The 15,365-nt window shown below is 31.3% G+C and overlaps 1 protein-coding gene and 1 pseudogene across 1 annotated transcript; both read left to right on the top strand.

Annotated features, from left to right (window-relative positions):
* Window positions 1-263: 263 nt before the first annotated feature.
* On the top strand, window positions 264-2,613 carry LOC112082138. The gene is made up of 10 exons (XM_024149238.1): window positions 264-398; window positions 526-637; window positions 707-793; window positions 882-978; window positions 1,132-1,287; window positions 1,366-1,501; window positions 1,574-1,663; window positions 2,060-2,173; window positions 2,280-2,333; window positions 2,419-2,613. Exons 1-10 carry the CDS (start codon window positions 264-266, stop codon window positions 2,611-2,613), a joined length of 1,176 nt encoding a protein of 391 aa, XP_024005006.1.
* Window positions 2,614-5,088: 2,475 nt separating this feature from the next.
* LOC112082139 lies at window positions 5,089-9,808 on the top strand (annotated as a pseudogene).
* Window positions 9,809-15,365: the final 5,557 nt, after the last annotated feature.

A 15,365-nucleotide genomic window follows, 5' to 3' on the forward strand; every position in this document is an offset into this window, starting at 1 on the left:
TAAACCTTTGGAAATTTTTTAAACAACTAAATAAACATCCATATTAGTAACTCAAATTGCGGAAGATATATATTTATTCCTAAACGAAGAATAATCGAGATCCTTGGATTATATTAACAAGAAGAAAATTCTAAATTTGAAATATTTAACCTAGCGATACCATGTTCTCTCAATACCGTATATATATAGATGTACGTTTCTCCAATACTTCATATCCCTCACCTTTCAATACATTTCTGAATCTCAAATTTCATCTTGCTATTATGTCTTCTTTCACCGATCTCTACTCCGTGAAGCCCTTCAAAACTCAATGGAGAGTTTACGTGAAGATATTGAAGGTGTGGAAACAATATTTGAATGGTGTAGAGACGTTGGAAATGGTTGTTGTTGATGAGAAGGTATACTATCTATGTTAATTTTAAGAATTTGTACTAATCTATATATTTTACGACTGTCTTCATTTATTTCAGTTTCATACAAACCTATGTATCTTTAAAGCATGCATATTCTTTTATATATACACAGAATCAAACCATGCATGTAACTTTGAAGAAGGAGTTCATCAAGAAAAATGAAAATCTGTTAGAGGAAGGTGCCTCTAGAATTATCACAAATTTTCAAGTGGCTCATAACGGTGGTAAGTTCAGGACCAGCCCTCACGTTTAAAAAATCCTTTTCGCATCAACAACATCTGTCAAACCGGCAGAAGAAATGGATCCAAGAATCTTAGGTTTCAAGTTCGTCAAGTTTAGTGATATTCACGAAGGCAAAATGAATCCAGATTTCTTGATAGGCAAGTTTGTTTAATTACTAAATTATTTATTGGATATATAGTTTGTTTGCGTTATTATAAAGTACTAACATGATTTTTTTTACCTCAGATGCTATTGGACAAATTGTGAGCATTGGGGATATGGAGATCTTGAATGTTGGAAAGAGACAGACAAAGAGGCTTTCTATGGAGATCCGTGATACAGAGTTAGCATTTACATTACTAATCTATCACTAATGCTCTATATCTTTACTATTTGTGTTTAATATCCTTTTTTCTCAATTTATTTATCATTTTCAATGTAGAAATGTTTGACTTAATTGTGTTCTTTGGGGACCATTCGCTGAAAATCTTGAAAGTGTGGCTCAACATGCAAATGATGCTGTGATCGTTGCTGTTTTGCGGTTTGGAAAGTTAAAGCTTTATCAAGGTGTTTGGAGTGTTGGCAATTGCTACAACTGTTCAATGGTCATTACTGATCCAGTCTTCCCAGAGAGTTTGGCTTTTAAAGAGAGGTAAAACTAATTATCTCCATGTTTCTATTTACTTCTCAAGTTTTATATTCTAATAACTATGTAATCTAATCTATACAGATTGCCAAAAGATAGTTTAACCCTGACCCATACCCATCCAAATCAGTTGACTATTGTCAATTCTGTATCAGTAAGGGACGATTTCTTCTTGCATAGTCCTCGAAGGACTATTAGCGAGATTATTGCTGCTTCTGAGGTAATTATATATTATGTCAGTTTAATTTATATAACATATATTTGATTCTAATATCATTATTCACTTTCAAAGGTTGTCAAATGTGTTACCATGGCCACAATTATGTCTATTGACACTGAGTTTGGTTGGTATTACATGTCATGCGGAGCCTGTGCTAAAAAGGTTCTCCCTCATGATATGGATTACTTAAAGAACTATATCCTGGGAAAACATTTAAGAAACAATTATGGCAGTGCAAAAAAATGCAATGAGGATGTTGAGAATGTTTATCCATCGTAAGTCTGTTATTGTATTTGTGCTATAGTAAAGTTTTCACTTCTAATAAAGTACAACTTATCCTATTTTGAATTATATGATAGGTTCATGTTGACTTTTTGTGTCATGGATAATACTAGTGAAACCAAATTCCTCTTATTTGATCAAGAGGCAAAGGAAGTTGTCAACCAACTGCTGCTCAGTTAACTCAGACTGTTAATGAGGTTCATATTTCTAATGCATTTGTCCATGACCATTTCTGGCTTTATCTATTTAAATTTTTTTAAATTCCTCTTTGTTTAGATTCAGGATCCTAATGTCTTGCCCTTGGCTTTGAGCAATATTTGTGGTAAAACGTTTCTCTTCAAGATTGCAATTGCAAGTTCAAATATTGTTTTCAATAGTGACACATACAAGGTCATCAGTATAATTACACAAAGTACAGTTATATCATTTGGTTATCAAAAAATATTTATACACTAATTCTTTATTTTTTACAATTCATTACTTTCACTTTTCGTAGAGCACTCCAAGTATCAAGATAGAGGAAAAAGCTCACAATACTCTTGATGGAAAGGTATATTTGTGTATTCTGTTTTCTTACATTCATGTGTACTATTATATAATACTTTCATTGATACAGATTAATTAATATGTTATAGGTTCCTCTAATGATTATGGATGATGATGATTCTGAAATTACACCTACTTCTAAGCGCAAGACCAATGAAAAGATGGAAGTGATTAAGGATACTGATGAGTATTCGGCTGCAAAGAAGAAGTGTAAGGATGAGAAAACTGTTGAGACTAATCGAAGTATTCTGACTCTTAAGACCGTGAAGACAGAGAAGCCATGATTTAAGAACCGAAATCAGTTATTATAACTGTTTTGTTATGTTTTAATCGTCTGAATAATTGTTTCTTTTATCATTGTTTTTTATTCTACTTAGCTTTTGGATGATTTTTTTTTTGTAATCGGATGGTTATTTTTAATCAATATTATGATGTCGTACCATTTTTCACACCATTAGTTTTTTTGTTTTACTCTGTATATCGTTTTAGTAATTTTCTAATTTGTATTTGAAATCTTATGACCATCATTCAAATGAAATAAATGATATATTAAATAGTAGTCAAACATAATTAGCTTATAATCAATTTTAAACGTATTACTCTTTATTAATTTATGGAGTATTATTTCAAAAACTGTAAAGAAATTAAATATACTTATACGAATCTATATATCCAAATATCCGTATAGCTACTAACCGAAAAAAAATTCCATCAATAGCTAAAACTGAATAATGTATTATAACTTATACCTTTTAACCTTTTCATTTGGCAATTTGTAACTAAATTGATTATTTCTCTATATTTATGATCTATTTTTGTGGATTTAGATATATGAATTTAAATGTAGAATATTTGTTTTTCTATTCATAAGGGATCACATTTAGTTTGAGTTTTCGAACAAACAACCATTCATTCATATAAGTCAAGTTTTCCGCTTCATAACATTCTTTGTGTTCACGTTTACCTCTATTTACACTTATATTCACTTTCTTATGCAATGCATAGTTCTAAAAAAAATCGTTATGGATACGAAAATGATGAAACAGAATTCAGAAAAAACAGAAGACAGCATCTACCAGCCAAACACATTCCACAAAGCCTATTTCTGGTGCATTTGATATGATATTTAGAGATTTAAGCAATTCAAACGATTTGGTGAAGAGTTCATCTCGGATTACATCTGATATATCTACTTCAAGTGAGTTTTTATCTATTATTTGCTTTACTCAATAGTTTTATACTTTGAATTATTTTTAAATTGTGTTGTCTTTTTTGTTTATATACATAGATGAAATTCTAAGAGATGTCAGCAACTCTGGTTGTTTCTCTATACGGTCAAACACACATAAATCTCAACAGTGTATGTGAACTATGTTTTATTTAAAAAATCATTTTAGGAATTGTCTTATATGTTATATGGTATGATATTGTTTGTCTTCATATAGCATTATCAAGCTCATTAAAAGAAAACAGGCCACCTATAAAGAGACCTTTGCAATGCTCACCATCTTCTGACGAAACGGGTTACCTATATCTCAACTACCATTTTTCATTTCTTGCTTTTACATATAGTAAGCTTATATGTTTATAAATTCAATGCTAACATATATTATATTTCCAGGTATTAGGTTTGGTAACATCATATCTGAAACTCAATTTTCACGGCCTAAAATTGCAAAACATAATACAACAATTCCTGATCTAAACCGTGCAAGCAACGTTAGTAATGGTACTGGTGTTATCCAATTATCATGGCAAACTAATAGGAATGAAACCACTACCTCTAATATTACCTATGCGACATGCCGATATGTTGTTAGCAAATCTCGAACAAATCCTAATTCACGGAAGCTAAATTCTGGTATTGCTAAATCTCTACCTTTACAGCCAAGTAAGAATAATTCCATTTATTAATAGTAGAATGGATTGATAACATTTTATCTATAAAAATTATTAACTCATTGTTTGTTTTTCAATTTTATTATCAGATGGTATCCTTTCATCAAATGATACTAATGTATCTGAATGTACAACCTCAAATACAACCTATGCGACGCCACCATCTGTTGTTAGTAAGTCTCGAACAACTCCTGTTTTACAACCCCAGCATTCCGGTCTTCCTAAACAAGTACATAGTGGTCCAAGTAAGATTACTGAATTGTATTTATATCTAAACGATGTATCTGATTTAATATATAACATTCCTATTGATTCAATATTCTTTGGTTATATGTTTTCACCAGAGAAATCAAACAAGAATACATCAAGCTCAGACACAGTTGATGGAATAGAGAAGTCATGTATCCTTCTCTTAATTAATAATTCATTTTTTTCCTATTACTTTTAATTTTTATTATCCTTGAATACATATTAATGTAATCTTAACTCTGAATCTAAGTCATTATGTGGTGGAACTCTTCTGTTGACAAAATCATTGCTAAAGAAAGACTTGAGAAACTATCTAAATCTTTGTTCGAGAGACAGCGAAAGGCCAGACATAACAGGAAACGTTTAATGAAAGGGGTTAAGTTTAACGAAAGTCCTCATGGAACTGATACTATAGCAGAAGATTATGATCATGAACGTAAACCTGTGGTATTGGAAAATGGTTATGTCTCTAATTTTACACATTTATATTGATACTTTTTCCGTTATATTATTAACTGTATTAATTGTTTAATTATCTCGAATGTTATATTACCTCAGGATATTATGATGATGGTGATCCGATGTATGAATGCACGCACTGCAAAGCAAGGATGTGGTTTAATGAACGAATTCAGAAAAAGAAGAAGAGTGCAACATATATATTTACTATATGTTGTTTGCAGGGAAAAGTTAAGCTACCCTTACTTAACCAACCTCCTCCATTTTTGATATATCTCTTCTCGAGTGATGATGAAATTTGTCGCCACTTTCGTGAGAATATCAGAGCTTACAACATGATGTTTTCTTTTACATCTATTGGTGGAAAGATAAATTACGATATAAACAAGGGTCGTGGTCCACCCGTATTCCAACTACATGGTGAAAATTATCACTTAATTGGTTCTTTGATTCCTCAAAGGAAATAGAAACCAAAGTTCTGTCAGCTGTATATCCATGATACAGCTAATGAGATAACAAACAGAGAGAAATCAATCAGGTATGCACTGTACGCACTGTTTTAATATCCATTACATTAGTGTTTACTAATGGTTAATATGTTTATCATACATTACATTTAATTATGCACTTTCTTACTATTTCAGCAAGAATGTCTCTAGCTCGACCAAGTTAAGGCCGGCGTTAATTGAATGTCTCATGAAGATGTTAAACTTTTGTAATCCAATGGTGAAAAAGCTTTCCGTTCTTACAAAGACAGATACAATATTCAACAACCAGAAGACAACGTCAAGTTCGTTCTCATTGCTAACAGGAATAAAGATGCTAGAACACATAACATGCCAACTTCCACAGAAGTCGCAGCCTTGATTCCTGGGTATTTTCAAGAAGGAATGGATATACGAGATATTGTATTAGAGACTAAACACGGAAACCTCAGAAGAATTAGTGAACTATAAGTGGGTTATCTAGCTCTTCAGTATCCATTATTATTTCCATATGGTGAGGATGGATTCACTGTGGTATTGAAGACGGTTTTGATGATGGCAACAAACAGAAACGGAAAACTATAAGCATGTGAGAATTCTATGCTTATAGAATTCAAGATAGGTTAATGGAATCTCAGTCAGTCATTCGGTCTAAACGATTGTATCAGCAGTTTCTGGTTGATGTGTTTACTATGATAGAGTCTAGTCGACTTCGATATTTCAGGAACAATCAGAAGAAGCTTCGTTCAGATAAGTATATGAATCTGGTTGAGGCTGAAAAGGAAGGAACCTCTGATTTATCCAACAGAGGTAAGAGGATTTTGATACTTGCATCATTTACCGGTGGTTCACGCTATATGAACAATAACTATTTGGATGCAATGGCCATTTGTAAGCACTTTGGATTTTCTGATCTTTTTATAACTTTCACCTGCAATCCAAACTGGCCTGAGATAATTAGATATACAAAGAAGCGAAATTTGAATCCTGAAGATAGACCAGATATCTTCTACAGGATATTCAAAATTAAGCTAGACAGCCTCATGAGTGATCTCACTAAAAAGAACATTTTCGGAAAAGTGTTTGTGGTATGTTAAGTTTACATTCTTAATATTTGTATTTATAATTTGATTAAAATTGTTATAATAATCCATATTTGGTTGTTTTATATTAACAGGTATGTATACTATTGAATTCCAGAAAAGAGGACTTCCACATGCACATATCCTACTATGGATGGCGGAAAAAAGAAAATTGTCTACTGCTGAATCTATTGATAAAGTTATTTCTGCTGAGATTCCTGAAAAAGATACTGATCCGGTTTTGTATGAAGTAGTGAAGCAGAACATGATACATGGACCTTGCGGAGTGATTAACAAAAGTAGTCCATGTATGGTAAATGGGAAGTGTTCTAAGCAGTTTCCAAAGAAATATTGTGAAAGAACTACCATTGACAACAGAGGGTTTCCACATTATATGAGAAGGAAGACTGAGGCATTTGTTGAGAAGAATGGACTACAAATTGACAACAGTTTTGTTGTGCCTTATAATAGAGAGCTATCGTTGCGATATAGAGCTCACATCAATGTTGAATGGTGTACTCAGGCAAGGTCAATCAAATACCTTTTCAAATATATCAACAAAGGACCTGATCGTGTTCTAGCTACTATTGAACATGATGTAAATCAAAGTGCAGAATCTGTAGCATGCGCAAATGTAGATGAAAATGGCGAGGATAATACTGATAAAATTAAGGAGTACTTCAATTGCAGGTAATATTTAATTGGATATAGATTGTATGCATGTTTTATAAGTTGTAAAAGTTTTGATCACAAACTAAATATCTACTGATTTCTTTGTATGTAGATATGTTTCTGCATGCGAAGCTACATGGCATTTGCTAGCATTTCTAATCCATTTTAGGACGACTCCAGTGGAGAAACTCTATTTTCATCTTGAAAACGAGCAATCAGTACTTTTTGATGATGATGATCCAGTTGAAACTGTTCTAAATCGCAGGTCCGTACAGAGTTCAATGTTTTTAGCATTTTTTGAAGCTTGCAATAAGTATCCAGAAGCTGAAAACCTAACATATGCTGAGTTTCCTACAATGTTTGTTTACGATCGTACAAATATTGAATGGAAACCAAGGGAACAGAAGAATAGGTTAGCCGTTGGTAGAATAACCTATGTACCTCTGAAATGTGGCCAATTGTACTACCTTCGTGTTCTACTCAACCGACACAAATGTTCTAAGGGGTTTGATGATTTGAAGACAGTTGATGGTGTTTTACATCCTACATACAAAGATGCGTGTTATGCATTGGGTTTACTAGATGATGATAGAGAATATATAGATGGGATTAATGAAGCAAGCATGTGGGGTTCTTGTGACTTCCTTCGAAAATTGTTCTGCGTTATGCTATTGACTGATAGCATAATTAATCCATTTGGAGTTTGGGAAGAAACTTGGAATTTGCTATTTGATGATATTCTTTACAGAAGAAGATTATTTGAAAACAATCCAGGTATTTCTTTGAAAAAATGGTCTCTAACTATATATCTTATGTATACCATAATACTTTATGTGAATATGAAGTATTAGATTTATATAAATATGCTGTGATCATTTTGCAGAACTGGACCTCTCTGATGAACAGCTAAAAAATTACACATTGGATGCAATTGAAACTATACTGCGAAGCAATGGGGGTTCTATTTCAAATTATGATGGAATGCCTTTGCCAGAGGGTGATTACAACACAGCTGGTATCAATAGGTTAATATACGATGAAAGAAACTATGATAGAGAGGAAATGATGGCTATCGTAGAACGAATGGTTCCTGGTTTAAGTGACGAGCAGATGAATGTCTACAAAGAGATCATGGAAGCTGTCACAGAAGATAAAGAGAAAATATTTTTCTTATATGGGTTCGGTGGTACTGGAAAAACTCATTTATGAAAACTACTGTCTGCTGCTGTTCGTGCTAGAGGTGAAATTGTTTTGAATGGTGCAAGTAGTGGAATAGCATCTCTGTTATTGCCTGGTGGTAGAACCGCACATTCTCGTTTCAGTATACCAATAAATCCAGATGATGACACTACTTGCAATATTCAACCTGGAACAGACTTAGGGAATTTGGTTGCTTAGTCATCTCTTATCATATGGGACGAGGCACCTATGATGAGTAGATATTGTTTTGAAAGTTTGGATCGTACTATGCGTGATATTATTAAGCGTCATAAGGAAAAACCATTTGGAGGAAAAGTTGTTGTGTTTGGTGGTGATTTTAGACAAATTTTTCCCGTTATCAGTGGTGGAGGAAGGGAAGACATTGTTATGGCTTCTATTAATTCGTCATATTTATGGGATGATTGCAAGGTGCTCAAGCTTACAAAAAACATGAGGCTCTTGGCTAATCTTGATGAAACCGTAGCAGAGGAAATCAAATCATTTTCAGAATGGATTCTTAAAGTTGGCGATGGTAAAATTAATCTACCAAACACAGGAGAAGTTATGATCGACATTCCTGATGAACTTTTAATAAAAGAATGTGATGATCCCATTAAATCTATTGTCGAGGAAGTTTATTGTTTAAGTTTTGAAGAGAAAACTGATCCTCACTTTTACCAGGAAAGGGCTATTTTGTGTCCAACGAATGACGATGCATGCCTCATCAAGGAGTACATGCTTTCTATGTTGACAGGTAAACACAATTACCATTTTTTTATCGTTTACTTCATTTAGTTTTTAAGTTTTTTATTATATTGATATACTGTACTAATATATCTATAAATTTTTATTATCAAGGTGAGGAGAAGACTTATCTAAGTTCTGATTCTATAGATCCATCTGATACATCTAACCAGGATAGCAGAGTATATACCCTTGATTTCTTGAATAATATAAAGTTGTCTGGTCTTCCTAATCATTCTTTGAGATTAAGAGTAGGAACAACAGTTATTCTATTAAGGAATATAGATCCAAAGGCTGGTTTGTGCAATGGGACAAGGCTACAAATCACCCAATTAGCTGATCATATCATGGAAGCTATTGTTTTGACTGGTGACACTCATGGTCAGAAAGTTTATATTCCAAGGTTGAATGTCGCACCTCCTAAAGGAAAATTTCCATTCAGAATGCGAAGAAGACAATTTCCTTTGGCTGTTGCCTTTGCTATGACCATAAATAAAAGTCAGGGTCAGACACTTTCAAGTGTCGGTCTATATCTGCCAAAACCTGTCTTCTCTCATGGGCAGTTATATGTTGCTCTATCTAGAGTAAAATCAAAGGATGGGTTAAAGGTTCTTATTATTGACAAATATGGTAAACCTCAGAAACAGACAATGAACGTTGTATACAAAGAAGTGTTCCAGAAGATATAGTTTCAACATTACAGGTAAGTTATAACTTATAATAATGTTTACTTTTGATAACAGTATGATTTTTTAATTAACGTGTATGATGGATTTGTAATGTATTCAGGAAGTTGGAAGGAAAGCTATTGATGTCGTGTTGGAGCAAATGATTCATGATATGTTTGGTTTATAGCAATATGTTGGTCTACTATTTGATATTTATGTATTATTACCCACCAGTATAGATACATTAGTTTTTTTTTTGATAAAAATTGATTTATGACAATCTGAACAGCTTATATTATAATTTGATAAAGTTTGACATATAAGTTTGTTTTATATACATTTGTCTACAATTAAATACTAATTGGAATCATTCATATTTGTAGATTACAAATAATTCCTTATATGTACTGATGTCTTGCCTAACCAATACCCTCCTCACTTAATTACAGTCTGCTTTTCACCTCCAAGCAAGTAGAAATTATTCAAGTTATACAAGTTCATTAGAGTTGACATTCAATCAAATAAAGTTATTGATCTTATTAATTTATTAGTGTGTAGCGTTGATTTAATGATATAATGATATGCATGGATCTTTTAGATTACACAATATATTTCACTTAGATATCGAACAACTATATCCCGAATATCTTGGCAGTTACCTTTTCCATAATATTCCATATAGTTAAACGAAAACCCTATCACAAAGGTGTCACTTTATATAAAGGGTATACCGTGTTATATTTTTAACGTTTTTCCTTACTTTGATTCTTATATGCTTTATAGTCATGAGTTGTATTTTCGATTATATATCTGATTTAGATCCGTTTACTACTGATTGGAAAATTAGAGTTAAAATTATTCAGAAGTGGGAACAATATACTCCACATCGGGGAACTACTCTCAATATGAAACTATATGACGAAGAGGTAATCGTAATGATATCCTTGCTTTCATTTTCAGTATTTTAATTATTTACTACATTAAGAAACACGTTTAGTGTTTGTTTTGCAGGGCCATACAATTTATGCTACAGTTTATAGAAAAAACATTCAATTCTTCGAGAATAGTATTGTAGAAAATTTGTGGGTTACAATAGAAGATTTCACTCTTATTCCTATTCATGATGAAGACATTACCACAACTTCCAACTTTATTATTCAGTTCATAATTTCTACAGTTGTTACTCCTATCAGATATGTGGAAGGTATTTCAAACCCTTTTATTGTAATCAGATTGTAATACTATTGGGTAGTTCATTTTAGATTAATTAAATATCAGTAATCTATTAATGCAGTTTGTAAAACGAGTCTACAAGGAATTAGATGTATCAGCCATTAAAGATTTATTAGGTATTGTACGTAATAATTTTCAGAAATTGTTTAGGGCTTATTATATTAACATTTTGCCTTTACTCACTACATTTTATCATTTTACAGGATTTATAATCAATGCAACTGAGAATAATCGAGTACAACCACATCTCAACATACAACATTCAGTTTCGTTATAATAAGAAAATAATTTATTTATATTATTATTTATAATCAGTTGTAGTCCATTTTCTCGAAATAAACAATGTTATCAGATTTATTGATTACTGAACTGTATTATCAAGCAGTTAGATTTTTAATCTGACAGTTTATGTATTCCTTTGTTGTAATTATAATTTACAATCTTTAGAATATTCTATTATACTTTCTAATATGGACTTACCATATTCCATCATGCATAATTTTGTAATTATTGTATGTAATTGTTTTTGAATTATTTGAGTCTTCCCATATGACGAACCTTACTACTTTCCAAATTATATTTGAATAATCATATCCAGTATTTGTATGACATATGAAACTTTCCTATATTAATATCACGAATTTAGTCTAATAATTTATTGAGACATTAAAATGATATATATTACCTTAATTCCTGCGTTATATATATACGCTATATATATTTGAGATTTTTTAATATAACGCATTGTTGCATATACAGATTATCATCGAATATTCTCTACTACTTTTGTAATTGATTTGAAAACACAGTAACATAAATCTATTTTCCTTTTATGTCTTCAATACATATTGACTAGCTGTGTAAGTAACTTTATCGATATGATAAATATATTTTGATTATGTATGGGCATAATTTGATGTAAATAAATATCAAAAATAATGGAAATTAAAAAAATATCTAAACCCATTAATATTTCCGAGACCACATATTTCTTACCCTTTTCTTATTCAAACCTTCAGTTACTATTTTCCAGAAAATCAAAAGCTCTCTGGAATACCCTTCAATGGAAGACTATGACCTCATTACAGATCTGCATTCTGACAAGACAAACTGGACTATAAGATGCAACGTTTTGAAGAAATGGTATGTAAAACATCCAAGGTCCATCGTTACAATTTATGTTGATGGACGAAGAGGTACTTATTTTATTGTTCTCTTATATTGTTCTATTTTTGTTATATTACATTGAGATATTGGTTTGTATTTTCTAAATTATCTTATATATTCAGGGTGAAACTATTCAAGCTTATCTATATATTACTGATTTAATCAAAGTTTTCGACAAGACAATTGAAGAAGGAGAATGGATAAGTATTTCAGAATTTGTGGTCTTTGATGAAACATCAGATGAACCAAATTCTCCTATTGGTAGTTGTATCAGGTTTTTAAATAACACTGAAGTGGATCACATAGATCCTATCGAATTTGATACTGCACAGGGTTTTGTTTTCTTTTGCTGATGTGCTTGGTGGCAAAACAGAGCCTGGTCTTCCTATCGGTATAGTTATGCCTATTATTATAAATCTTATATTTCATTACTATTTATCTTAATTAAGAAACTGACTACATAGCATATAAATTGTAATTTGATTTTCTTCTTCAGATATTCTCGGGTTTGTTATCAAAATTGATCCACTGGACACGGTGAATGATGATTCATACCCTGAAAGACAGGATAAGAAGACTGCCCTTATATCTTTCACTATCAAGGATCATAAGTAAGTTTCCAATGTTTTTTTGGTTGATGTATTTGTTAATGAGTCAATAAACAGTTTATTTGTTAAATAATATGTTGTTGTAATCTATATGTAGAGGGCTATTGTTATCATGTGTTGTATTAGGACCACATGCAATTGATTTCAATGACAAGATCTTCAGTGAAAATCAATTACCATTTGTTGTTATGTTAACCGACTGGTCTGTTAAACAAAGAGATCGAAGGTTAGTAGAAATTACATTATTAATATTGATTGATTATTGATTTCTTTATTGTGATATCTATGAAATAACATTTATCTTATTGTCATAGCTGGATACTATATTCGGTCTAGAGGAGAGATTTCTAGAATCTAGTTTCATCCTGATTGTCCACGAGCCAAAACTTTGGTTAGAAGGTAAACTATTATATGCACCTTATTTTAAACATAATCAAATATTTGGTTTGATATGGTTGCTTACAATAATTGATTTATTTGCAGGTTTTGGAACACCAAGAATAAACCTACAAATGTCATTGATTTGGGTTGTAATGATGATGAGGCAAGTTCATCTTCCGTGAAGCCTAGAAACTGATCGAAAATCATATTTGAGATTTCAATATGTTTAATTATTTACTTTTTTATAAATGTCTTTGTTTCTTTCTTTGTATCTGACATGAATTTACTTATGGGATGTTTGAACTTTGCTTTTTATTGAATTTACTATTGAGTTTATGATGTAACAAAAATGCTTTTCATTATGATTCTGTTGTCAATATTTATATGAACTCAATAATCTGAAATTTACTTTTTTAATACATGCTTTATAAATATGAACTCAGTAATCTGAAATTTAGATTTTAAATGTTTAATAAAACTATATATATACGGTTATGTTCTTTGGCAAAATCGTAATCATAATATAATAATAATCCATGTTTTTGTCAAATATTTATTTTATAGTAAATGTAACCAATTAATTTCATATCGTTTGGTAGTTGGATTATTGTTGAATACATAATTTTATGACCTGTGCATGCAAAGTGAAAATATTGACTTGATTTGATCGATATCTGATTTCAGCTTTTCATTTATTGCTATTTTCGTTCGAAATATTTTTGCATGTATAGATTCACGTCGCATAAACTTCACTTTGATTTATATACATTTTGGTTACTAAACAAACTTATACTCAATTTAATTTTCCAATATATAAAATATTCATGTCGATTTGAAAGTATATATAGTTTCTTAATTATTTATGAAAATTAAATATTACACAACTTGATATTGAAATTTAATTATAGAAAGGGAATTAATATAGTCTCTGTAACTTTGCATAAATATTAATTGGATTTGATAGAAATATGTTTGTATCGTTACATCTGTAACTTCCTTTTTTTCCTTTCTGAATATAAACTGATACATCTACTGACAACTTCTTACACCGATTCAACTAGATTCGGTTAACTTACACCGATTCAACTAGATTCGGTTAACTTATTCCTTTTTTTAACAAAAGAAATCTTCCATTTTTGTATTTATTGCGATTAAATTTATTCCAACCATCGCGACCTTACTCAATAATTTTTCTACATCTTCTATATATATATAGTGTACCTTTAGTCGTCCATAACGTCATCCTTAACAAAGAGAAAACCTAAAAAAATCATCAATATCTCTGCATCAAAAAATAGCCGACTATTCAATTGTTAAAGATCTAACACCATGGGAGGAGTTCAAACAAACAATCAAAGTGAAGGTACTCAAGAGATGGGATACGGTTGATTCAGAAGGCCATGAAGGAATGTATTTCATCTTGGTTGATGAAATGGTAAGATTCGTTATTGTCCAAAGAATTCATTTATATTTTGGTTGTTAATTGTTGTTTATTTAACTAAATCTTATAATTTGCTAGGAATCTCGAGTTGCTCCTATGGTTAACGACTTCAAACTCTCTTACTACAAGAGGGTTTTCCAAGAAGGTTTTTGGCTTTGACTTTCACAGTTTCGCTTGGTTAACTCCGGTTGGAATGAAAGAACCACGAATCATGCTTACAAGATCATTCTCAATCAGAGTTCAAAGGTGAATTATATCAGACCTTTGAGCCAGGATTTTTTCATCAAAATCGTTGATTTTCCAAGTGTTTACAACCGTCCTTCTCACTACTACCTGATCGGTATGTTTTCTTTTAATAATATTCTGTTTTTGTATAAAATGCATACGTCTCTTTTTGTTTTTCATGTATTCAAAACCAAATAAAATAAAGTTATGTTATATAGACATGCATTGATTATTGGGATTTTATTCAGATTTAATGGGTATTTTTGATAAGGAGATTGGCAATGTTGTTGAAGATTTCAATGATGAGAACAGTGTTCCAACCCTACATTTTCGTATCAGTTATATAGAGTAATGCCTTCTACTATGTTTTATTTGATTTTATGATTATAGAAATTTCTATTTAGTAAGAATTTTTCTTTATCTCTAGGGGTAACACACTGAACTGTGTCGCACATGGTGATTTGGCTTATGATATCAAAGAAAAATCAAACTGCGAATTACTTAAAGGACCATATCCCATATG

Source organism: Eutrema salsugineum, unplaced genomic scaffold (genome assembly GCF_000478725.1).
Source record: "Eutrema salsugineum unplaced genomic scaffold, Eutsalg1_0 scaffold_1, whole genome shotgun sequence".
NCBI lineage: Eukaryota > Viridiplantae > Streptophyta > Magnoliopsida > Brassicales > Brassicaceae > Eutrema > Eutrema salsugineum.

Coding starts and splice junctions, on each gene's coding strand:
- LOC112082138 (XM_024149238.1), top strand. CDS start 264: ATGTCTTCTTTCACCGATCTCTACTCCGTGAAGCCCTTCAAAACTCAA. Junction 399..525: donor TGGTTGTTGTTGATGAGAAG/GTATACTATCTA, acceptor ATATATACACAG/AATCAAACCATGCATGTAAC. Junction 794..881: donor GAATCCAGATTTCTTGATAG/GCAAGTTTGTTT, acceptor TTTTTACCTCAG/ATGCTATTGGACAAATTGTG.